Genomic DNA, 27703 nt, shown 5'->3' on the forward strand with positions numbered 1-27703 from the left:
TATATAAGACCAAGTGAACTCTCAATTCTCAAAAAAAAAAAAAAAAAGAAAGAAAGAAAAACTGTATAAATTGTGCCTCTTTTACAGGAAAAATAATTATATATGGGAAATTAATTAACCCAGTAATGTGATGTACATATAGGAATTTACTAAAAAAACCTTTACATAGAGGTCAGATTTGGATCTAATCTTGCTATTCATCAGCAGCTTTTTTTCATCAAATTATACCAGCTTTCAAGTCTTCCTCAAAAAGAACTGTACCAGTCAATACGTAACTCATTCCTTATAAACACCCATATATCTTAAGAATCTGACACTACTGCTTTGTCGATCACCCTCTTCCTCTCAGAAAATTCAATTTATCATTCTACATTTCAGTTTCAAAGGTTGCTTTGTTTTGCAGTGTATTGAAGAACACAGCCTACGAAGATACAATAATCTGGATACAGCTTAGCCTCAAATGCATGCAGCAAGGATCAGATCTCAGTCACCCACTATTAGGAATCTCTAATCTTAGGCCATTCCCCAAGGAGTAAAGAGAGGATTCCTGTATTAATGAAATATCTCAGCTTTATGCCTATTCTTGGCTCTGACATGTAATATGGATCATTTCCAGCCAACTGGTAACAACTGTCTTAGGATACAGGAGATGAGTATCTAATATTCTAATAAAGAACACAGTCATTTGCATTCCTTATTTCTAATGGAAATAGATGTGAAGAATGACAACTGCATAGTCATTTTGATGACTTTAGAGAATCTAGAAAGATTTGTCTTCAGAAATGACCCCTCCTGTAGCTCCATGAATTGAATTAACTTATTATGCATTAACAATAGCTCATTACACGCTTATGAGGAGAAAGACAATTTAAAAACCAATGTTATGCCTAAGTTCTATCACTTTATGTTCAGAAATTTCTAAAATTGTGCAATTCCAATTCATATATTCTATGCTGTCCTTTGATTGGCAAGTAAAGATTGACCTGAAAAACAGCAATGAGCTGAGGCCATGAAGAATGGACAGTTTCCTGTATATCTGGTGCTGTATGATGCTATTCAGTACCAAAGAACATGGACTAAGTTAAAAATAAACTAAACAATGTGACATTGTATATCCAAATCATTCTGTTGATCTCTCATGTTTACAAAGGAAAACAAAAGGTTTTCTTTTTGTTCTTTGCAGGTATACACGGAAAACCAAAACTTACTAGGCAGGGTACTTTGATTTTTCTCAGACTGAGACAGGAAAAAAAAGCTTCTTAATCAATTCACTCTTTACTTACTATTCTCACAATAAAACCTCACAAAACATAATGCTAAACAACCAAAAGCATATGGTAGTTGATATTTTGTAACTAGAATTCTGAAACTGGATTTTACTTCTACAAGCATCTTCAAACAATGCTAAAAAAGCACCGTTTTTCATAGCATCATTTTATAGAAAAATAAATGAATCAGTTAGTTTAAAATGTCATGAAGCAACACTTCTGCTTCCTGTACAAATTATACTTTGAAAGTAGTTTCCTCTTCTCACTACTCTTTTTCTTGTTGTTTTTTTTCTCCCACAAAAATGAAATATTCACTGTATAGAACATCTCCTAGAAAGTGTACGTACATGTATAGGCATATATCTCAAATGACTTCATGACTTCTTTTAAAGCTAGTAAAATAATGTTCAATGTGAAATCAAAAAATACTTGAAGATGAGTTATTACAGATCCCCCCAAAAGTGACAGTTCCAGTGGTACCACACAAGAAGATCTGCACAGTGATACCTCTTTGTTTACATTTAGTCAGTTCCCACATCTTTTTGCCATGTGACTGTAGAGGATGCAAAAGTATTGTTTGCATCCAGTTATATGTATCAATCTATATGGTTATCTATATGCAATAATGCAACTATGCTCAACCCTGCCTTTTTCACTGATATTTTGTTTTGTATCCAAATTTATACAGTGCTTTGTGTCTACTTGGATTTAGTGAAAATAGCATTTGTAATGTTGTTTGTTTATCTTTACTGTTAACATCTCTTCTTTTGATTCCTTGGGAGAGCCATGTAATTAAATTTCAGACAAAAAAACGCTATGAGCACTGCTCTGAAAGTAATGCCTACTATTTTATGATGTTGGCCCATGACATTAGAGACAGATGTTGGTGGTATGAAAGGTGGAAGTTCCCCCACAATACATTTTGACCCTGTGTGACAGAGGACAACAGACAGGCAGTCTGGCAGAATGGCACATGCCATGGAAGTGTGGATGAAGCAAAGCTTGTAAGTCGCCAGTACCATCATGATAAGTGCAGGTAAATGCCCTAAGGCAACCATTCCTCTAAAATGAATATTTGGAAGCTTCTACTGGTTGTTTTTATGTTTAGAAAATTACACCTGCAGGCCAACAACAAAAATGGAGTGAAGGGGACAAGGCAACCACGCTAGTTTCTCAAGCTAAGAAAACTTAAGTGTTTCTGTCTTCCTTGCTTTAACAGGTGAGCAGAGAAGGGCAATGACTTCTGACCAAAGCAGCAGGGCAGTGCCCAGGCAACAGCAAGGCAAGGCCTGCAGGCTGCAGCAAGGTCTGGATGCACCAGCTGTGCCCTCCCCATACCACAACCATTGGTCTCTCCCCTATCAGCCCTGTTTGCCCTATTTAACGACGTATAGAGGGGCCTCAGCTCCCAGGAAAGCACTCAACTTTGAAGGATCAGTTGACTCATCAGTATTATAAAGTCATTTCAGGCCTCAGCCAGACTCTTTCCTGAGGACTTTACCAAGGCAGGACAAGCAGCATCTCTTTCAAACCCAAATTCAGTCCTAACAGAACTAAGCCCAGTAGGTGAGTAGGCTGTCCTAGTTTTAATTCCCACCCAGTGAAGCTCACCATTTCTTCCTCAGTCACACTAGTCTGAGACTACTTTTCTTGCATGACTGATACTCATTGCATTATTACTTAAATTCATTTAAAAACACAACAAACGCAGCAAAATAATGCTGAAATAATCACTGCTGGCACTGCTCAGACTCACATCAAGACACTGCAGGAAAGGCCAGCCTGCTATGTGGCTTGTACTTCAAATTTCACTGACTTGCTTCAGACTTGCTTTACATCAGTACACAACCTTGGTCATATGAAAACAAGGCAGATAGGAAAATTTATGAATGCATAATGCAGAAAGTCTTTGTATATACTGCAAATGCAGTTTAAATACACAGCTCTGGGTTACAACTAAATAGATGAAAACTGACCAATGAAAACCTATGTGCATCTCTAATCTATAAAATTTAAAAATAAAATGACTAAGCCTGAACTCCCAACCTAATTTTTCTTATATTTCATTATTTAATCTCTCATCAAGCAACTATTTCAGGCCCATGGGTTTTTTTTTTACCCTCAAGCCCACAGAGCACTACAGTAATATAAAAATTCAAAAGAAACAGAGATGAACATTTAAACATGGAAATTTACAAGCATGTGTACACTTAGATGAATGGCAGAGGAAAAGTCAGCCATTCATTACAACTTAAATTTTTCTGTACTTGAGAGGTCTGTGCCTTCAGTATAGCTTTCATCACCTCTCTGAAAAATGCCATACACCACTGCTACTGAAGTGAAAATATAAGCATCCTGCACATGTTCCAACATTCTTCCTTCACTAGGAAGATACCTGATCACTCAGATCCTCCTTAGTATTCATAGCTCATGGTACAGCACTGTGTTCTCACCTGCAGACTAGACATTGCTCACCCTAAGCCCATCACATAAAGAGACGGGGTAGCAAAGTACTGGAAGAAAATGACTTATTCTTCCCACTTTACTGATGAAGAACAGAGATTGAGAGTGGTCAACACAGAGCTCAGCCACAGAGCAAAGTGCAAAAAAAAACACATGTTCTCAGATCTCTCTAGAATCATGCACTAATAATCTTCTGAGGGACAGAGAGGAAATTTGATAGGCGGGCTTGCACAAACGGATATCTCACAGAAAAAAAAAAAAAAAAGAAAGGAAAAAAAAAAGGTAAAAGAACAAGAGATTAAGGAAATTGTAATTTCACTTTGGATTGTTTATTTTTATTATTGGTTTTTTCCCTGTTTCTTAGCAATTCTGGTCACGACTGACTTTTCTATCCAAACAACTGAATCCTTTCACATATGCAGCACTCAGCAAACAGTAGAGCACAAAATCCAGTGATATACATTTTCTGTTATCTCTCTGTGCACCAGACCAGGATTTTTCATTTTATATCTCCCATTCTCAACATGCTGCTGATGGTAAGAAATGCTGGTTTTGTTTTCGCATTTTGGAAGTCAGAAATGCTGAGTTTTTCCATTGAGATTTTAATTCTTACAGTACTAAAATATTACTTGCTACTCTGTGCAGAAAGTCAGATTCTTCTCAGAGGTAAGCAGTAAAGTAATAAGAGTCAACAGGTACATATTGAAATACAAGTACATCCATAATGGTGACCACTGGAAGAGGTTGCCCAGGGAGGTGGTGCAGTCTTCATCCTTGGAGATACATGTATACAAAACCTGGACACAGACCTGAGCAACCTGCTCTGCTTGACCCTGCCTTGAGCAGAGTGGTTGAAATAAACGACCTCAAGCAGTACCTTCCAACAGCTATTCTATGATCCTATGAAAGTTACGAATTTTACACACAACCCAGGACAAAAATAACACACATTATGTTTATTTTATGTTACATTCTCTGGGCGCATTTGTTCTAAACTATTTTATCATCACATGACAAGCTACCTGCAATGATTTTCTATTGCAAAGAAAGAAAAGTAGTGCACGTAACTTTTTTTGTTTTTTAAATATCCATTCCTCTCTCTCCCATAGCAACATTTTCTGCATTAAAACACTATTTCAGTATTTGTACATAACTCTCTAATTTTTCCTTTCTCTTTTTCTACATGCAGTCACATCTGAAATGACAAAATCTGTGAATCTCGCCAAAAAGAAAAAAGCTTGTTCCCAGAACGATATCTTTCAGTCCATAATTTTCCCTACTTGGTCTAATGACTTTCCAGTCAGAAAGTCAGATTCCTTGGCTGTAAAATAAAATTCATACACTGTTTTAATACAGGAAACTTCAATCCTCTGAACTACAACTAAAATCTATTGAAATAACACACCTTTGGTGACAGCGATAGAGAAAATTTCACTAAGCCAGCTTTAAAATGACTCAAAGCTAAATGAAACTAATTTTCACTTTGAATCTGAATTTGACATGGACAAATCATTTTTGTTTGGTATATACATCTCATATAACGCACGCATGCTTTTTCCTTACTGTGACTAAAGAAAAAAAAATTGTATTCCATTTATAAAGAGACTTAGAGGCATTGCATCTTTCACAGGAAAAAATACTCAATGCGATAGTTTGAATATGTGTATTTATCTGTCTCAAGCCAATACAAAATAAAAATTTCTGCAAGAGGGGATGGTGAGAAACACAATGCTTTATAGTTAAGGGATTTGACACTACATGAGATTTAGGTCACTCTTACATGGTTTAGACTTCTTTCTCTGCAGTATACGGAGCCCATAAAGATAAGGCTTCCAAGCAGGAAGAAAGAATATCCTAAATACAGTTACTCGTACAAAGCATGGCTATTCTCAACCTCATAACACAGATGTGGGAAACCTACATAAACAAACAAAAAAAAACTGGCTGCTGACTAAATGGCAAAGGCAAAAAGAGGAAAAAAAGTGATGCGCCATGTATATTCAGCTGCGTGTTTGCTGTTGATGATCCACCCTGCAGAGCACGTTGCATGCCATTTGCTTTGCTCCAGGTGAGTGAATCCTGGGGCGAGAGAGGCACACAAGCCCGTGCACAATCATTTTTCTCTCCCATTGCTCTCTCTCAGTGTACATTATTGCCTCTTTATGCTATACCAATGCTGTTATCTCAGATGCAACAATACATGAATCAAACTCAGAAAAGTCGCTGTGGGAAATTTTTCATAAGCCAGGTAGCCATGCTGTGTCCCTGTCTTAAGCAAGACAGGTTAACTAGATAAGCAAATAAGTAATTTGTAATAATATGCAACTCTTCATCACAAACACAGGTGCAAATTAAAAAAGAAAGGGGATAATTAACTCACAGTCATTATAAGAGAAAACATATCTAATTGTTGCATTTATGTTTTTGTACACTAAAACAAACATCTAAGGGAAAGGAAACCTGATTTTCATTAGTGCAGCTCATGTTTTAAGGGCAACTACTTAAGCCAGTAGGCTTTCATACTGCATTATTAAGACTGTGAGCCAAATTAACAGTTATTCAGAAAAGAAAACAACATCAAAAAATATTCTACTGTGATGGAAGGAACCACGCCTGGTGCACTTGAGCTGCATACAATCTGTTCAACTGTATAGTTCCATAAAATTCAAACAAAATTACAGCTTGCAAATCAGGTATCACTGCAGGCCTTTGAGAAGATATTTTTACTAAGAGATTTCTTGTTTCATTAGAACGGCTCAAGGAAGTAAGAGACATGATTAAGTCAAGCCCTGAATCACTATGTAATGCAGATATGTCTCGATCACAAAATTCTATTTGAAAGTCATGTTAACATTCACTTTTAAAAGAATCCTGAGAACTGAATTTACCTAAGAAAACGGTTGATGATCATGACCTAACTTTGTAAATACCTGCACAAAGGAGGAGACAATCATTTTGTTGAGACCACTCAGGAGGACACAGAAGGAAGAGGTCAGGAATTACATCGCTGACAACAGTCTCCAATATTACAATAACTTGTAAAAAAAACAATAATAATGATAATTCTTCAAATACATGAGTACTATTGGATAGAAAACATCAAAATATGGTTTCAAGTTGCTCTTACAAGGTGTAAAAGTACGGTTGGACAAAACAGAAAATAGAAAAATTCAAAATTCCAATTCAAAGGAAGCACAGAGAGTACAGGGATATCATAACAATAAACACATTTCTTTTCAATAAAGGGATATGAAAAACAAATGAGAAAACACTTCCATTCTAATATGTAAAGGCATTGTAAGTTCATCAACAGGATCCTTCAAATCTCCTATATTTTCCTCTTTCCCAGTGCCCTTTTCTCTTTTCATGTGCCCAGAACTACTGGCATATGTCCTGGCTCTTCACAGCCTTCAGTGCATGGCAGCACTCTCTCCTCTTAATTTCATCTAATCTTGGGCATCTGCCCATTTTCCTGCCATTTCAAATTGTTCTTACCCAAAATGAAATAAACACCACTGAGGAGTCTTCTCTCACTTGCCCCTGAGAAATAAATCCCTTCTGCCAGATACATGCAGCTTCTCTCTGCTAATTACTCCAAAAATTGGACAGAGTTTCTACCTGTCAATTATTCCTCTTTAGAGGTGACGGGCTGAAAGTAATGTCACTTCTTAGAGTCAGTAGGTGGATGAAGCTTTTGGCAGCTCTCCCAGAAACCCTTTTCTTGTTTCTGTGAGAGACATATAGATATTGCTGGGGTAAAGTTGCTAACCTACAACTGTGCTGCAAATCTCAACCCAAGAACATATGTTCTTGTGCTGTCAAGAAAAGGAAATGCAGTGAAAACATTACGTAGTGCCAACCACCCACAAAAGATATATGGGTGCTCAAGCCCAAAGCACAGAGCAGAAAATTAAGATTGTTCTCATTGCTTTGCTTGAAATGTCTGTGTCATCTATAATCAGTGAAACAGTCTGAAACAAAGCACAGCCATCTCTTTTTGTTATCTGAGTAGCTCAAGAAAACAAATAGTACTGAGTAGTTGTTATAGTTCAAATAATCTAAATATCTTTCAAAAATCCAATGTCAGTACTTTGGTAAAAGATAGATACTTTAAATGTAGAGGAAATAATGAATTTTAGAATAACAATGCAAATAAATTTGCTGCTAGCACTGGGATATGAAAGGAGAATTATTAATATCAATTACTAAGAGAAATAGGATTCACTACTATACCTTGATTCACATGAAGAAATCAAGATGCTGGCAATACAAACAACGTAGTATAAATTCACTCAGTATTAATTCATAACATATGGTGTGCAAGCAATTATTATTCAACTGCAGTTGTTTACTGCATCTTATCTGTTAGAAATAACCTACTCAGCGATCTGTTCTATTTGAAGGACTGATGTATACAGTATGTAAAATAAAAGACCAGTAAAAAAATTAACAGTATCTGTTGTGCTAACAAATGTATATTAGTTCTCCACCATTTTCCTGATTTAATGTTCCTTTGTTGCTACCTTCCAATCACAACATGAGATCACATGTATTCCTTACCATTTTGGTCACCATGCTTCAGTAGACATCAAATATTTTCATGAAAATCAAGAGCAAGTACATAATGAACAACTAATGATGCAAGAACACGAGTGTGAAAGATCAGCTGCTGTTCAATTCTCTCCAATTTCTGCTAACTTCACATACTAAAAGAAATCTGATTATGCTATGTACGGCTCTCCAGTATCTGTGCTAGTGGAGTAATGAAGTGCAGTTTCATTATCATTTCAGAAAAATTAACTGAAAATAGTAACACTTCAAAGGGATTAGATTATCACTTTTCTTCTCCAAATCAGAATACTATAAAATACTTTCAAAACAACACACATTTCTGTGTCACATCAGCACAAGTGAAAATATGCCTTTACCTACCTGAAATTCTGATCAAGGAGAAACCTAAAGATACCACGTTAAACAGAAACCTTTGTAAGAATGTGGGCCTTAATGCCTTGTTTTTGAAATAATCAAAATCCCTTTGAAGATAGATGAGTTCATTAGCAGTACGTAAAGACTTCTTTATCTTTAGTTTGGGAGTCCTGGCTGCACGTTCTTGGGTTGTGTTTATATTATAACTATCATAAGCTACTTCTTTTCTGACAGGATTTTGTGCTGTGCAGTCAGAACGGCAACCAAAAGTGCAACTTTCTATAGAAATGACTCACTGGAATTATTTCTTTCTTTAGAGTTTCTTCTTAAGTTAAAAAAGACTCCAGGCGGAAATACTGAAGCCAGAAAGCGAATAAGAGGCATAAAGTTAACTGTTTTAGTTTTAGTAGCATTAACAAAGAGAAATAGCATTTGTAATTTTTGTTTTGCATTACTTGACTTGGAAAATGAAAACGAGCATTGGTATGTCAGAAAGACAGAGCTAGACTAGCTGTAGGAATGCAGATTATTTGCTGACATTAGGACCTCTGTAGAGATCAGTAGAAATCATTATAGACACCATCTAACTGCAGTCAAAGAAAATGTGTGACAGTATTTAGGTCCTATTTGGAAGAATAAGGAATAATCAGAGCTTCAATGGCAATTAATGGCAAAATCAAACATTTGTAAAGTCTGCTGTGGTTATCACTACAGGCTTCCTGAAAAGATACGCATGCAACTGGCAGAGTGTTCTGCTGATAGTGTGGTTGGACAAGGTCTGAAAATAAAGGTTTACCCATTAAGAGGAGGACAAAAAAAGTCAAAATGTATGCACATTTCATATTTATTGAATGAAGAGGGGTAAAGAAGTATACCAAAATATACCTTTCTGTCATGTGTAGTGGGTACACCAGAGGTGTTCTGCTTGAGAAAGCCTGCTGTTGTGGACCACCTCGTAGGGTTTTTCCGTGAAGGCTCTTCTGAAGAAAAATTTGTATCACTCACAGAGGTTGAGAGGCCAATCAGTGCAGGGTCACTACTCCGCCGTACATGAAGAGGCATATCTGAAGAATGAAACAGACAGTAAATAAACACTGACTAGATTTAAAATGTTTTTCACATCAGAATTTTTTTTTCAAGCTCTGGATGGGTGGTTTTGGCCAAATGTGATATTGTAGAGTAAGCAGCTATTGACCTCAGCATAGTTCCTCAAGGACAAGGTCTATTGCTTTTAAAACCACAGTCTCACTGCTTGACCACATGAGAAGAAAATGAGGGACAAACAAAATTCTTAACCTAGTTCAGCTCTTTAGTTTGATAAGTACAAAAATGGCATCGCTACCATCTGTTGGTTGCTGTGTAAAACATAAAAATCACCTAAGCTTGAACAACTGACTGAAGTAACATAAAGAGTAAGTAGACAAAGAGTCTCATGCCAAAACCAGGAGCGGACTCACAGTACACTTCCTGCATCAACATGCTTGCAGTCTGGGCGCTGCCAGCCAGAGCAAGCAAGAGGTGGCAGAGCAGCCTCTCTGCAGGGAAAGGCAGCCTCCTCTCCTTTGGAAGCATCCACTCTGTTCTTTTCTCAGAATACAAGGAAATTATCGGTTTCTGCTCTGCATTCTTCCTGCTTCTGATAGCTGAAACAAGATCTGTGTTGATTTATCCCATTTCCCTTAGTTTTCCAACTAGTATAACTGACAGGAGAAAAAGATTTCATTAGTAATAAACAATGCAACAGGCAGGTAGACAGAAGAAGAAAGGGATTTGTAACATATGTGGAGGTCAAAGTGGTAACGTTGATGGCGCATTAGTTTCTCTTGAAATACAACTTCATTTTTCCAATTTCATTTATTATCCTACAATAAATATCCACACATATGTAGTGTCTGTGCCCAAACAGAAGTTTCACTGCCTGTATTTGTGACCTCTTAGCACTCTCCCACTCAGCACCAAAAAGGAGGTGATGTGATTTATCAGTTTTATTTCTCTTTACTGCTGTACTGAGAATCTTGAATACAAAGCAAAAAAAAAAAAAAAAAAAAAGTGAAAACTATGGCAATACAAACAGCAGGATCACTGGGAAGGGCACAACAGCCAACATCTGAGAATGATAACCAGGACTATTTTTCAGTGCCATGATCAAATATTTCCCGAAGAAACTGAAGGTTCGTGTCTCCCAGTACTAGCAGAAAACAGTGGCAGTAGTCTGAAAAGTGACTAGTCTTAAGCTTTACAAGGTTCTTATATTAAAGTTTCATACAACAATTTTAAAATACAAAATCTTATTTTATACAGCATTATAGAGACACAGAGGAATATGGTTGATCATGCCACAGAAAAAAAGAAAAAATATGCATGGCTGGGTTTTTTTGGAAGAATTAGGAATCATGCTGCTGCGATATGCACAAGTGGTACATGGCAAAACATCAGAACAGTTGTTCTATTTCAAGTCAAACCTGGTAATCAAGGATAACAGAAGATTAATTAGTATTTTTTCCCACAAATACTGTATTACTTCCATTTCCTCTGAATTTTTTTTTTCATTTTCATTCTTGCTCACAAGAGTTAATTTCCAGCAAAGAATTCTATTTTATAAATACATATATAAGAGTATAATGCAGCAAGGAGTAAATAATATTTCAGGAAAGATCACATTAACTATGCAGAAAATTATTTATATATATATATCTGAGTCAACTTCTACTTACAGTTTGATTACTCAGACTATACTAATAAAACTCATAATTGAGAGTTTTTCTTTAATTGCTTTGTCTTCAACTACTTCAAGTTTCACGAAGCAGCTGAAGGCAAAGCTCCTCATTTCCCGCTAGATAGTAAACATAATAAAAGTACACTATCAAATCACCAGAGATCTATATAGCAAAGGTGCCACAGCTGTGGTGACTGGCAACAGCAGCACAGAGCATAATGAAGTGACCCATTAACAGCAGTGGCTGTGCATCTGGCTTAGCTCCGAACATACACTCTCATTTATTGGATTAGCCTGGTCAAGAAAGAAGGTCTGTGCTATGAGTGTGCCACTTAAGAAAAATACCAATCTATATTTGTTCCAAGCAGCAGCCCATGCATATTATCCTGCTTGCCTTAGCTACCCACCCTACAACAGGGAACTATAATTTTCAAACATGAGTTCACTTACTCCTTATGCTCCTACATCTATATATATAAGCACAGCAAATGCAAAATGTTCTTTTTTACACTCTTTCTTCAAATTACTTTGCAAAAGTTCAGTTCAGTGAACTTCTGTAAGAGGAGAAGCTGAATTTCCAAACAAGAAATAAAGGAAGAAAATGGAAGTCAGTAATTCTGGAGGAGAGAAATTCTGACTGCATTGGTTTTTCTTTGTAGCTGAAACATTAGAGTTTGAATCATGTTAAGTGTCAGAGACTTTTCACAATACATAAAGTTCACTATGCAACAGATTTCCCAAATATTAATGTTCTATAGAAGACACTAATTAGAAGATGTTCTCTAAAAAATCTCTTTGCTAATGAGCTACGTTTACTATGGCCCATTTCATTTTATTAAGGCTCACTGTTGATGTATTGAGGCATTTACCAAACACTTCTCTAAAAAATGTAATTCTGTCAATACAAAGATACAGCTTGATCAATTCTAGTCATTCCTTATGAAAACGGTTTTGTATATAAGGAAATGTGACTTATTACTAAGCAAACTTCACAATTAAGTGATTTATAAAAGATGCGTGTTCTACCTCTATGCATTTCCAGTGTGAAACTAAAAATTTACAGATGATAATTTTTATTATTTTTTTTAATCACTGAAATGAGAGAAACACAGAGAGCTTTAGTGTTTGTTCCTTTGCAATGGACAATACCTCACCAGGAATTAATCCAGGAATTAAATCTTACTCATGCTGTGTTAACCACAAGTTGTAAATATCCTGTAAATCTCCTGTATTCTTAAATTCTATTCTGAGAGGCTGCTCAAGTGCAGTTTCTATACTGCCTGTTAAAACAGCAATAAAACAGCATATACAGAACAGATTTTTCTACCAATATACTGTTGGTTGCAATATTCTGGTTTACTTAAATTTATAGATTTGAAGAAGATATCCTTTAAAATATTAGAAGACAAATCAAAGGAAAAGAACTTAATAATTAAACCACTAGATGAAGTATGTATGGGACCAATGCAATGTCACTGATTTCAGGATGATGGCTGATACCGTTTGAAGTCTGTGGTTTCTTTGAAGAGTGGATAAAACAGCAATGAACTCTAATCACAAGGCTTCAAATTCTCTGTGGCACTAATGCACTGTAAATATTGATTTGCTTCTGCAGCTAAGGTGCCTTTTAAATAAGCACTTGAAACGGTAAATCTAATCATGAATTACAGGAAGTTTTAAAAATCTAAGAATTAAGGAAAAATTAAATTAAAAATCATGAAAGTCACCACTAACTCAGTTCTTGAGCCATATTCAAGGACTTAAAGTATTCGGCAACAAGTCCAACAGTGGAACTTGAGAAAGAATTATGTGTGACAGAGAATCCCATTAAGTTATGTATATGGCCACAGTTATGTTAGAAAATGGTTATTTGTAGGATAAATCCAAGCTGGGTAACAAAATGCTCACATTCATAATCATGAAACTCTGACTGGAAGTCTCATTTTATTAAAAGCAACAGCAGTTTCACTATAAATTATAAAAACAGTCAATGTACATTTTATAACCATCTTTAAATGCTAGGAACACAGAGCTGTACCTTTCCTTCCTGCCAGCAATTCCATTTTTATTTTAAAAGGGTCATCACCTTTTCTGATTTTCAAATAAGAATACGAGCAAAAGCATGAGAGGATCTGGCAAATTTCATCCATAAAGCCGTATGCTTCATCTCGCCTGCAACCAGGCACTGCAAGGGCTGGTGGTCTTTCAGTGCACAGCTAATATATATGTTCCATCACCAATTTCCTCTCAGAAATGACTGAGGAAATATTTATATATACATATGGATGGATACAGCATAGCCAAGACAATTTTACACTGTGAAAGATTTCAGCTGAAGTTTCAGCTCCTCACTATCATGGCAGTTTGCAGCTTGGCATGTAGAGAGATTAAGACACTGATATAAAAAATAGACTTAAGACTGTTTTTGGCCACCTCACACAGACTATCAGGCCCAAGGCTGATTAAGCAGATCTGAATAGGACTATTTTTTCTCCACACTCACGACTTTTCTCAGGGAAAACAATGATTCAGTAAAAGCAAAAAACCTCTGTGGAAAAGAGTAGGTTTCATCAGGGACAATTCTCAGGTTAGACAGGTCTCGAAGCAAACGCGTATGTATGTACATTGTGTTGTATACACAAGACACACAGAGATCCTACCTCAGCAACAATCAGCTAAGGATAGGAGACAGGGATTGAACAGCTTCTCTTCCTGTGCCACCCAGCCAATTCATCCTAGCACTCAAGTCCTCATTGTCCTTCAAGAAAAATGATTAATTAGGTCTATCCTGGGGCTCTGGAGAACAGGGCTGTTTCTTTCAGCTTGAAGTACTTGAAAGTACAAGCTAAGATTTCATGAATATTTAACTGAAATATCTGATACAAATATTCAGATTAGCGTGGAGTTTCACACAGCAGCACAGCTCCGAGATCAATGGTTCGAATTTCAGTGGGCCCAGTCCAGCTCCTCATTCCACTCTGCTGGGCACAGCGAAACACAAATATCCCTTATAACCTCTGAAACCTCAGATCCCCCAGAGCTGATCAACTTTCATTCCTGCAAGCCTCTAGAGGCAAGATGATGATAACTTCCAAAGAATACTGAGGTTGTCACAAGCTGGACTACAACTCAGGTTTTCAACACTTGTTCTCTTCAGAGTGAAGAAAACCAGTTGGAGACAAAAAAACAACTGATTGTGAACTTATCTACAGACTGTATTAAACCTAACAGCACTGAACATTAGCCAGCACTTCTCTTCAAGATTAACAAAACAGTACAAATTAGAAGTAGGCATCTTAATTTTAAAAGAATTTTCTGTTACTAGCAATCTCACTTACAAAACTATATTTTCCTTTCATGTGTCACACGCAGTTATAGATTTTCCAAGGTTTTTGCACAGCGTTAAGCAATGATAACTTCACCTCTACCTTAATTCTCTATTGCTATTCATTTTTCTAACTATTATTCTGGTCTTACACTGTTCAGAAACCATCCAGAACAGAGTTGAAAAGTCATAATCTCCGGAAGAATGGATGACAGTAAAAAGAATGCAACCAATCCATCAAAAAAGTCTTATCATAAAGCAAAAAAGTCAACTGACTTAGTATCATTTTCAATTTCTTCTAGTAAAATCTAAGTTTCCTACTTTCTCAACCATGCCAGCTCAATGACTTTGAAATTTAAAAATAAGAAAACAACAACGTGCCACAGATATTTTAATAATGAAGTAATGTTAAATCCTTATCTTGAAAGGCTTAAAATAACAGTCTTCCTTCTTTGTTTCATAGTCTTTCTTCTTACTTTTGAATACTGATATCCAGGAGGAAAAAGATGATTGCACCTTGAAACTCAATCTACTTAGACATTGACTTTTAAAGCTAATTAGTGAAAGATCTTTAAAACTGAAATTAAAATTTAATTACGTACACTATCTCCATTTCCTTTCTCTGGGCTGCTTTTTTTTTAAATGCAAATATCTTTGCATGCCAAAAGAAAAGACAAAAATGTCAGATCTTACAAATGTTCTACTCATTTCTGTCAAAAAAATTATGTTTCAGTATGTTTTAATGAGCTGCAGTCTAAGTTTTGGGGGTGCATTCATTGCAGCTTTTCTCATATCATTCTGGATTATCCTGTTACCTATTTTCGCACCATTGCTAGAGATCTAGGAAAAAATGTAGTTACAGCCCCCAACATGTGGCAAATTATTCTCAAATAGAATTCTGCTCATTCTTTCTTCAAACATTTGTGTGACATAAGTATCATCAACTGAAGTATTTTTGCTTACATCAAAGAGTAAGCCTAGCTAATAAGACTTTTACTGGTATTTAGTTATAGCTATTTTATATTGAAGACATTGTATTCCTGTATCTTCATTCAGAAGTAATTTTGCAGTGCAGGCAAGAGTATAGTTACTTAGAGTTGGTAGCACCAAGGAAGTTGGTAGATATTATTCTTGCTACAACTTTGAAAAATCCCCTAAAACTGAACAGTAGCAATGCTACTGATAGTGAGAATAATTACCGTGATCTGAAAATTGTACATTTCTCATGATCTAAATTATTTTGTAGGATTGGAAAGGCTCACTTAGAGGAAGAAGCTTCCAACTTTTTTCCTGGAAAAAGGAATTAAAAACTGGGGAAGAATCACAAATGTTATAATGTGTATAATAAACATTATGGTTCTTTCATGAGTGAGTTTCAACCAGAGAAAACCAGCAGTGGCTATAAGGAATAACAGGGGTGGGCAAAATATTCCTCTACTCTACAGTGCAAGATATCAGTTCAAAACTAGTGGTCAGCTTCTTCAGCCTATATCCAGTTCTGACTTTCCCAAGAATCAAATTTTCTTTCAACATCTGTTGCTGACACAGTCTCATACATCACCTCCTGCATGAGATGGAAATTCATACGTGGATCACATCCAGATTCCAAAGAGTTAGATAAACTGGATTGTAATTCAGCAGGTGTGTGTGCAATTGGCAGGGGACCTCTTGTCACACAAAGCCTTACAAAGCTGGAGCAGGAATTTCTCTCTCACCCTACTCTCCATCAGATTCCAACGCAACACCCATTGGATCCTCATATACAGAGCTAACTGACTTTTCAAACTATTAAGGCTTGCATGACCCTAGAGGAGTATCCTAGCTGCCCATGAACAGCACTGCTGTGCTCCTGCCCCAACATGGAGGAAGGCCCTACCCATCAAGGTTGTCTTGGCAAACAACACTGGCACAGCAAGGGAATGAGAATATAGAGCTTTTTTGCTGGGGGTTAGAAATACAGAAAATGTGGATTGGTAAAAACATCACACCACGACCATCACTGAATAGGTCAGTATGTATATAGGGTATGGTAAAGAGCAGATGGCAGTGAGGATGCTATTTGTATCTTAAATCCTTGAGCCACAAATGAGTTATATAAAAACACTGTTTACCCTAGATACATTTGAAACAGTAAAAGAAGAGGTATTTCTTAGCTAGTCATCAGATGAATATTCCATCTCTGAAAGTGCTTGGATGCTAATCTGGTGCATCTGCATACTTCCACACAACAAAGCCTCCCCCACATGGAGCAGACACTGAGTACCCAGCCTCCCTTCCCCACACACCAAGGGGGCACAGCCAGCTTCAGCCTCTCTGCACTTTGGAGAAGTTTAAAAAAAAAAAATCATCACAAAGCCAACTGAGGGTTTTTAAGGCATGAAGATGAACACATTATATGCGGCTCACAGACCACTGTGAGGCAGCTGAAGGCAAGAGTTTTGGGGTATCAGCACCTTCAGGTCGATCTGAACACCTGTTGCCTAAAATCCACATAGCTTCATAACAGAACTTATTTAGACAGATTTTTACAGAAGCATGAGAGCTATGATAACCAAGAAGATTTTACTGCAATAAATTAAAATATTTTTTGTCAAGCATGATCTATGTATACATTTTCATATTTATATGCAACTGTAGATGAAAAATAGATGAAAAAAGATGTGGGAAGTAACAGGTACTACTGCACGCTACTCAGTTTCTGACACAGCCAAAAAAAAAACCTGGAAAGAACTTTCATAACAAGATACAGTGTACACAGTCCTGAACACTATTAAAAATGACTAACAGCTTCTGTAATCTTAATGGCACTTGTTCTTGTTTCCATGACAGAAACATTTACTAGGATTATTAGAAACATGTTGGTACACTCATGAAACATGCTCTCATTAAAGCTTATCAAATCCCTGTGCGTTAACTGAGCTCAGAGCTGCCACTGATGACCAAGACGAGCAAAAGAGCTTAAGCAGAGCCAGGAAAAGTCCATGTCACATCATCCTACATGCTCAGATGAATATTTTTAGCAGATGGCTCTTCCACACTGACGCAGCTCAAAGGCAGAGCTCAGAGCATAAGGATCTCCAGGTGAGAGCACTGTTTTCCATCATGCAGCTCCAAGTACCAAGCTGAGTCCCTGAAGACAAATCAAGTATTTGCGTGTTTAACTGAGGTGAAATGCCACCAACCCTTCTCACTGATGGATGCGCAGTGACGGAGCTGCCGTGCCTGGGCAGAAATGTGATGTTGTGCCTGGCCTTTTGCTGGGGTGGGTCAGAGCATGGTCTGGGAAGCCCTGAGAGGCAACAGGGGACAGCACAAACCTACTGGCTTACAAACAACCTACTAACCAGGTCCTTCCAATTATACAAGTGGGGAATAAGGAGCTCCAGCTATCGGCACTAAAAGCTGAAATCTTCTCATTAGTTCTCAAGGCTAAGGACCGCTTCCTGCAAAATCTCTGGTGTCCCCAGTAGCCAAATAGGGAGTTAGGCAAATTAGACTACTGTGGAAGTTGTTAGTGAAATTGTTTACATAATGCCCACAGTGGGACAATAAAATGAAACATCTGCTGCTCTCCAAGGAATGATGGACCAACAGACAGCTTTAATTCTTCCCTACTAAAAGCATTTCATACTTATAAACAATATCTCCTTTTTTTTTTAAACTAAACTGAATGAGTAGTGGGAAACCTCATTGCTGCTTTAAATACCTGCAAAGCTGAGCATTTACATGTACTTTACCAAGCCTTCACAACAACAGGGAGCCTGAATTGTTCTTTTCTGGAAACGCAGAAAATTCTCCACACACCTTGGAGAAACTTCAGTACTTTTCCTCCCTCCTCCCTTTTTCACCCTGGAATCATGTCAGTACTCTGCATGCTTAATTACTGATTTCTCACTTGTTTTTTCATTTCACATTGCTAAGGCTGAAGAGAGTCAAAAATTATTCCTAAAAGTTCAAAACCAAGAATAAGCAAATAAAAAGAACCTCAGCTGAAGTTCAAAAAGAAATCTCACTACATGAAAGACATGAATTTTTGGATCAATGACTTTACAGGCTTACAGTTGCCAATTTTCATCACAATTTGTGATTGGTTCTAGCCCAGTGATGACGATAATCTTTCATAGTGGAGACGCAGCATCAGCCAGAACTAACAGAAGATATTTACTGAAATACTATGGTATATAATTCGTGCCAGAATTTGTAAGGTTCCCATCAGCTAACTTTTCCAAGCTGTCTGCACACCACAAGCCTCACTTCTTATATCATCCTATAATAAGCCACAACAACTTGAGATTATCTGTACAAAGAAAGGAGATATAAGGCAGGCATACTCTTATATTATAAAAAAAATAATTGCTAAAATATAATTATGAATATTATTATTTTATACTATTAGGGATTTTTCCTTCATCAATGTATTGTTCTGCAACACAAAATGTATTGATACATTCAGATGAGAAAAGGAATCACTGTATATTATGCAGTCCTCTTCCACTAACACGAACAATTGAAGGCTGTTACTTGAAAAAGAGGAATCTCAACAGATTAAAGGAAAAAAAAATCAACATTCCAGGCCAGGAAGTCCAGGAAAAAACACCACCTTGCATGCCCAGCATTCTGATATGACCTTGCAGCATCAAGGCTAATAATCTCAGCCTACAAAAAAAAAAAAAAAAAAAAAAACACCATATCCAACAGTAAAACATGACTGTCGAGGGGTCACTATCCACCTAATAGGCGGCAGGCAGGTGCAAAGAAAAGCTACCTTCCTGCACGAGGGCACCTATGTCTGCTTTTGGGTGCCACAGACGGTAGGTAAAGGAAGACTGCCCCATATGCCAGTCCTCAGCACCTGCAGAACTCCCTTACCCAGTGTGTTTGCTGTATACCTCTAAGATACTACTACTACAGCCAAAAGGAAAAATCACAATTTTTTTTTAAGCTCCACAGGGGCTCTATGAAATGCAATTCAGATATCTTTCATTCCTTAAGAGAAGAAAGTTATCTTGCATAAGATTAAAAAAAAAAAAAAAAAAAAGCCAAACAGAAGAGAGGCATCTCTCTTATAGATGGAGTTAATTTTTTAATTCACTTGAGAATGAAGGATTTTAAGGAACAATTCTTAGTATCTTTTTTTTTTCTTATATTCAAATTTAGAAATTTTCCTGGCATTAAAAACTCCCTGCACATAGATATTGCAGCCTGTGGATCCTTATGACATTTGTAGTCAGCGTGTGGATGTTCACCAAATATGCATGGGATGCAGGAGAACGTCTATAGGACCTCAGATCATCAGCGGCTCCTCTGCAGCATATAACAAGGGGTCCATGTGTTTAATGCAGGAAAAAGGTCCATTCTTCTCTAGCACTTACTTAGTTCCAAATCTGGGAGTTGCCCTAAGGAATTCTCCAATTGTATTTTGCCAAACTACAGTATTTTTACATTACATACATTGCTTAATAAATGTAGCTATATTGAATATCATGTGAAAACATGAGAAAAGTGAAATTGATTATTATTTACTTGCCTGTGTTTATGTAAACTCCGAGGGCAACTATGAGAGCTAATGTATTTAATATTTCATGTGAGATGGAAAAAAATATACCTTTTAAAATAGTACAGAAGTACTCATCACTACAACTAAAAAGGCTCTTTAAAAAAGATAACTTGATAACTGCTCATGCAATTTTTTTTTTTAAGTCCACCAGAGAACATAAATAAATCTGCATTCATACATGTACCTATTAGAGTTAGTTGAGATATTTATGTGAGTATAAACCATATTCACTTAAACTAAAAATATTTTGTAATGTTTTTAAATTGCTTTTTGAAAATAAGTTCATTACATCGTGAATCTTTTTGAGAATTAGTAAAACTACTTAAGTCATTAACTCATAACAGACTTCATCTTAGATGTGACTTGGATTTGTATATTTTTTAAGCATTTAAAAATATTTCCAAAGAACATTTAATACCCTTTGTCTTAATACAAAGTTCAAACTTTGGAGCACAGAAAATCAGTCCATCGGTCACACGATACATGTACAAAATGCAAACCTTTTCAAAAACTTTAAAAGGGCACCCAAGACTAAGCACGTACAGGAAATCAAATCTAAATCTTAATAATGGGGGAGTGTTCCTGCCACCCCTCCACAGAGCATTTCTAGGAGAGGCGTTCTGCTTCAGAGGAAAAGGCCAAACAGCAGGAGGAAGGGCTCTTGGAGGCCTTTTTGGTTCTCCCAGCTCCAAAGCCAGCATCAAGCATCCCTCATTTCCCCCAAGTTTTATTACTTCTTAGTTCTTGGAATCTCAGCAATATTGTGCATTTTGCATGAATACGACAGCAATTCCATCGAAGGATAGATTAAAACAAAGCAAACCAGTATTTGCATTTTTCTGAGATTAACAGGCTGCCCAGAGAAGCTGTGGGTTCCCCATGTCTGAGGATAGTCAAGGCTGGGTTGGATGGGCTCTGGGAAGCCTCAGCTGGTGGATGAGAACAAACTCATGGCAGGGGGTTGGTAGACTATACGGTCCCTTCCAACCCAAACCTGTCTGAGGTTCTATAATTCATCCAAAACAAGCTGTCACGCATGTTCCTCAGAAGCTATTGGGTAATGTCAATATCAAAGATGGGACCAGATACCATGACCAAGGACAGCCACTTCTGCTGCTGCCACGTCAACGGAGAGAAAAGCAGCTGCACCCCGTGGGAGCTGTGCAGCTCCTTGCAGTCCCACAACAGAGAAGGAAGCAGTTACATCCATTCAGTTAAAGGCATTTCACTACCCCCTTCCTTTTTAATTTTCTCTTTTCATTTCACAGCTGAGGAAAATGGAAGACCTGGACACCATACACTTTAAATTACAAGCCTGTGGGACTCATTTGGGGATTAATAATGAAATTCAAGCTTAATCTACAAAAATATAGTATTAAGTTCTTTAGCAAAATATACTTTTGCAAATCTTGCTAACAAGAAAAAACAACCTTCCCAAACCACACGGGAGGATAAAAGCCTTTGCATGAACAAAACACACAGAGAAAGCTCTTGGATCAAAATTCACAAACAGCATGAGGCTGAAAAAAATGTCTCCTGATTTGCTGCGTGGCAGTTTGCTTGTCTAGCCTTCCCAAGCAGCAGTACAGCATTAGCGTGAGGACAGCAAGAGGGAAAATTGCTGCCTAAGTGGCAGGTTTGTTATTGTTTGACAATTCTAAAGAGTTCACTAGAAACTTATGAAAGGAGCATCTCTAATTCCCTGAAATTACTGATAATCGGCCAAGTGAATGGAGAACAATTATGAAGAAAATTGAATGCTTCCAAATGCCAATTTGCTGCATATCCTGAATTAATATTGCATAAGTATTTTCAGTCTTTTGCTGTAAAAGCAAAGGGATAAAAACCTAGGCATACAGGCATTCCTGCTTTTCTCACACTATTTTCTCACATCATCATTTTTGCCTTCTGTAACAATACTTCGCATTTATTTCCATGGTGTCATACATTCTTAATCTATTTTCTTCTTAAAAAAATAAACCCACATTTGTGAGGTAAGTTAGGACTTCTGCATTGATGGCTCAACTACAAGCACTCATGCCTCCAAAGCAATGAAGCCCCCAGCACAGGCAGAGGTACAAGTGGGTTTTCTACCTATTAACCCTTGCAAAACATTTGCAAACACCGCTTCACAGTTTTCACTGTGAAAAGGTACAGCTCTGCCAGCAGTTGGCCACAAAGGGAAGAAATACTCCGGAGAGAAAAGGGCTCAAGATGCTCAATTTTTAGCTGAGGCAAAGCAGATCAGCTTCTGTTAACGGGTCAAGAAAGCGTAAAGCATTAACGCAGAACTGATGTTAGCCCTGGCTCTGGGGCAGCAGATCAGTCTCCAGTCAGTCTGGCTGGAAACTCAGGCCAAGCTGTACTGGAGGAACCCAGTGCTGCTCCATAGCTGCAGTCTGTGTGAAGGAGGAACTGAACTGTTTGAAAAACAAAAAGCCATCACCACCAAAACTACCAAGCATTTACCTACAAACAAAACCAGGCATGGATAAAAGTGAAAGAAGATTTCTGGATGGCTTGCAGGAAGCCTACAGGTTACAGCAGTAGAGGTGTATAAGGAGAAGCAGGGGGTGAGAAGGCTGCAGGACCAGCTGGAGCCAACAGATTAATCATGAGAAAGCTGGAAAAACTGCAACAACTAAAAAAAAAAAAAGAAAATGTAGGAAAATAATGAGGAAGAATGTCAAACGGGAAAAACACAAGGCCAAGTATGACAAGAATTGTTCACCACACACACCGCAGCACCACGGCAAGGCTCCAAACAGCCCTCACGACTCAAATCCTGAAGACACCCTGTGATCATCCTGTCAAACACCTATATAAGCCCAGGTACACGGTGCAATAATGTCTGCTTTTAGTCTTTAACTTCTGCTGGAAATACAGAAAAATATTGACTTTAATTTCAAGACTTCAGGAGACAGAGAATCCATCAAAGCCCCATGACTGTCATTTTTAAAGCTCTGCAATTCAGTGAATGTCTGCTGTGTCTGAGACATCCACAGTTTGTGTTTCAGGAAAGGTAATTCAAAATGTCATCATGCACTTATACAAATCTAAGATTACACACAATACCATTTTTCATTTTGTGATTAACACTTAGGAAATAACAAAGGGTAATTCATTTGGGATTCTCCCTCCTTTTCATTTATTTTAAGCTTTGTTTTTCTTTCTTTTTTTTTTCCTTTTTTTTTTTTTTTTTTTTTTGGCTGTTTTTGCCATGGACCACATCTCAAATCCTGCAAAGAGAAGAAAGGGAGAGAGGGAGGACAGAAGTAAACTCACTCTCTTTCACAGTCATGCATCATTTGCATTGCTCCTAGAAGAATTGTTTGTATGGCAAAGTAACATCAAGGAAACTGTTATGTATTTTCATTTGTCCCCAGGGAGGTAAGCATTCCCTGCCACAAGCTCCTTTTTTCTTTCCTGACTCATACTCCTTCGTTCTTAAATTCTTCATATCTTCTGTTTTCTTTTCCCTCTCCGTTTCTCTTCATAGACCGATACGAACAGAAATTTTCAGAACAGAAATCTAAAATGTTCATGAAACACCATGTTAACCCAGCTCTCCTGGCTTCTGAATCTGGAATTCAGCAGATGGAAGCAGAAGGAAGCAGCATCGTGCCACCATCCAACATTCTTGCAGGTCGCAGCCTGGGCCCACACCCTGAGCATCTCATGTTCTGCAACTACAGGCAGAAAGCACAGAGCATAAGAGGAGCCTTAAGCAGTAGCCCGACCACTGACATTTCCTTACTTTTCACTATTAAAAATGATATTTCAGGTGTCATAAAGTAAATGATGGGGGGAAGGAAAAAAGTGGGGAAGAAAAAGAGAAATAAGGAAGCAATTTATATTGCAGTACAGCTGGGAAAGCATAGTTACAGCTAAAACGATACACACTTAATTTTACTGGGCAGAATGGAAATAAAACCAAAGCACATTTATCCACGAGCAAAAATTAACATCAATACCACTAAAACTGTGATTTTAAGATCAAATGAACATTATATTTTCTTTATGTGTGACATATGCCACCCTCAAGTTTAAAAAAAAAAAAAGAAATTAAGAAAAAAAGGCATCTTTCCTTACAAAACTCATCACTTTTTTTTTTTATATATAGCATAAGATGCATTACTGGATTTAATTATTTAGTAAACTTAGAAATTCTACAGAAAACATGGTCCATGAAATGCCTTCCTCCCACAGAGCTCAGAAACTCTGATCCTTACGAGCAAATTCTAACTATGCACCAATTTTATTTGCGTTATACAGCAAATACTAAGAGTCTCTTGTCCTAGAACTCCAAGACATCTGCCAGAACACGGAGGTTTAAAGCAGAGGAAAATAACCTTGCTTCACAAGGACTCAGTGCCTGGTAAATACTATTTCATTTTCAGAAAAAAACCTTGAAAGCACATGTACCCAGAAAATGTTTAAAACATCTGCTGGAACACAGAGGGGGGAGGATTACAAGCACAAGAACAAATTAAAATACTTGGCTAAAAATATTTTTGACCCTTCGTAAAACATTCCAACTTTGAAAAAGAAGAATGGAAATGGATGGAACAAAGCTCTAGCTCCGTGAGGATGAAGAACCCAAAGCCTGTGCATGGCACACAGAGCACAGCACAGATTGCAGAGTGAAGCTGATGTACCGCCTCAAGGGTTTGAGGAGTCATTGAATATTCATCGCAGTCCTTAGCAGGAATCCCATGCACAGAATTCACATCCACAAAATCATTTGGTACAACGCAGGGAAACGAGACTCCTGGTAGCTTGTTTGTACCTCAGCAGGCATGCAGACATCCCTGGTAAACAGTGTATAAATATCAGTACTACAACCTGCCCTAAACCTCATTTAATAAGAAAAACACCAACTAGCATGTGTTTGGACGCGCTCTGAGCACACTTTCCAAGAGCCATGCAGCAGACCTGAGCCAGGTAAAGTGAGCAGCCTCATGCAGGTCACCCCAGCCCACAACCACTGAAGGAGGAGAGACCAGGGCAGCAGCTGGGACAGCCCAGATGTGCATCCCCATGCCCACACAGCTGCTGCGCAGCCATTCTCTGCCCCAGGAGGATGTGAATGAGGCACATCTTTTTCATCTCTCATTGGCTTTCTGGCTTTGGTCTTTACCACAGCAATGAACCACCAACAGACACACAGAATTAAGGACAAACTCTCACTGACACAAGACATGCAGATCAAGCTGTAGTAAACAAACACTCATACAGATTCACAGAGGCTTCTTCAATCTTCACTTCCCTGAGGCTTTCAGGAGTTCAGCATCCCTCCCCTCCCTTTACTACTGGCTTGAGTCCTTGACACCCCACACCTGGGGCAGTCCTGCTGCCAGCATGGGCAAAGGGCTTTCCATAGCCTCCAGCCCTACGCCACTGCTCTCCAGGGATCCTGCTCCACTGGTGCAGACTTTTACAAGCATGACATGTGGGCTCTTGTTCTTTGCCGGCAAAAATCCATAGCTAATGGTGGTGACTATGTTTTGTGGCTGAGAATTTGCTCTTACTTTCAGACCGACTAACCTACGTACCTGTTTGACTGTAATGCTGCCTTCTAAACAACATAGCTATGGGAAAGGAGGATTATGGGAAGACTGTCTGCTTATGTTTTATTACATTAAAGGTGAACTTAAAACGGAGGTAGAGGTAAATCATCTGTATGTTCAGTACTCAGAGAAATATTGCCTACTATGTCAAACTAGAGCAGTAACTTTATACACTTACTTAGTGGATATTTCTCACGGATAAATGTCACGCTGTTCATTTGAAAAAGAAGTTCCATCATTTTTTCACTGTAGCACTCCTAGTAAGCCCTTCACTTTTATTTATTTTTTCCATGAGTCAAGAGCCTAACTAAATTTTAAATAAAACATCAAGAGACTTCACTATGCAAGACCCTTCAGATGGAAATCATCCTAAAGTCTGGCAGTGCTTGACCTGAAATCCTTGTGTCATCTAATGAAGCTCTTAAGGATCAGAGCTTAAAATGGATAGGAATAAAAGAAGCTAATGTCACTTTTTATCTGGTGAAAAGAGTTTTCGAACATAGAAAACATTTTTGAGATTTTGGTTCCAAAAAGCCCAAAAGCAGAGAAAGAAAGAAGACATCAAAAACTGCTGGGAGATTGATTTCTATTTCTTACAGTGCTGGTTAACAAGATACGTGTGCCTACTCATCCTCCAGCTTATCAGAAACTGATAAACAGTTTCATTCTTTTATAATGCACTAAAAATAACCTGCATGCATCAGTTCAAAGATCACTTCACTCAGTTGCTGCTGCTCACTCTCTCTTGCAGACCTGCAAAAATCTTACTTCAATAACAGATATCGAAGGAATGGCTTGCTACCCAGCTCCTACTCGGAGGCTGGGCACACACAAAAAGAGCTCCCAGCACAAACCCTCAGCTGTGCTACAGCTGGGACAGCCACAAAACACCGATGCTGCGAGTGCACTGTGGGATGTGGCACAGAGACACCTGGCTACGTTGAAAGGCAGAGACAGCCCAAAACCCTCAGTGCATGTCAGTTCCAAGTTACACTTGTTTCCCCAGATCTTACATGACTTCTGTTTCACACAGCATTATCTGCTCATTTTTGGGTTCTTAGAATGAATGCATTGCAAGAAAAGCAGAGTTGCCTCTTTACCAGTCTGGGAATAGTACTGCTATAGGGACTATCTACTGTTCCAGACCCAATGCAATGACATTACAGGTTTAACTATTAAATTTCATTGGAGTTTGTTGAGGTCAATTTTGCTCCAAAAAAAGTTAATGTGGGACTATCTGCAGTCATGGAATACAACCAAAATATACTTCCCAAGCATAATTTCACCTGTTCTGGAAGCTCCTGGAGACAAGCAAAATTGCTCTGTGAGTCACGTTTTGAAGTCTTTGGCTTTGTGAAATGCCACATAGCTTTCCTCTTCCAGAAGTACAAACGATCATTTTTAAGGCAACATCTTAAATATATACAAGTATACATTTTTTTATTTTAAAAGTTTACTTTTACAGACTTTGAATCACAATTAGAATGAGATTCACACAGTTGCAGACACCTGCTTCAGAGCTGCTGATTCCTGATTCTCCCTAATCAATGGAGACCACTGGCATACTCCAGCCCAGAAGTAGTAAAGAAGGTTGAACAAACACAACCTGAAGGTGTCTGATCTCCCCAACGATGAAGGCTGCACTGGTTCTTTATCTCAGAAGCAGAACCTGAAGTTTGTTGATATTCACTGCATCCACTATGCCTGCTTTTAATCAGCTGTTACCCAAGATTGCAAAAAAAAAAAATACCCAGTTTTATTTCCAGTTGTGAACTGTTTTGTATGATTGCTGAGCCAAATCCCATCACTAAGGACCAAGTTTTAATGGTTGATCAAAAGTTTGCCTCCAGAAGCGTGGTCCCCAACTTGTATGCACAT

At 37.8% G+C, this 27703-nt stretch overlaps 1 protein-coding gene across 16 annotated transcripts in view; it reads right to left on the reverse strand.

Annotated features, from left to right (window-relative positions):
- Positions 1–27703, reverse strand: part of PARD3 (par-3 family cell polarity regulator) — a 429965-nt gene that overhangs the window by 253934 nt on the left and 148328 nt on the right. For all 16 annotated transcript variants that reach the window (XM_090143087.1, XM_031616028.2, XM_031616026.2 and 13 more), the window contains one exon: positions 9543–9721. In XM_090143087.1, the coding sequence (XP_089999213.1) occupies positions 9543–9721 (179 nt within the window). The remainder of the gene's footprint in view (positions 1–9542; positions 9722–27703) is intronic.

Source organism: Phasianus colchicus, chromosome 6, assembly GCF_987193195.1.
Source record: "Phasianus colchicus chromosome 6, bPhaCol1.hap1.1, whole genome shotgun sequence".
Lineage (NCBI taxonomy): Eukaryota > Metazoa > Chordata > Aves > Galliformes > Phasianidae > Phasianus > Phasianus colchicus.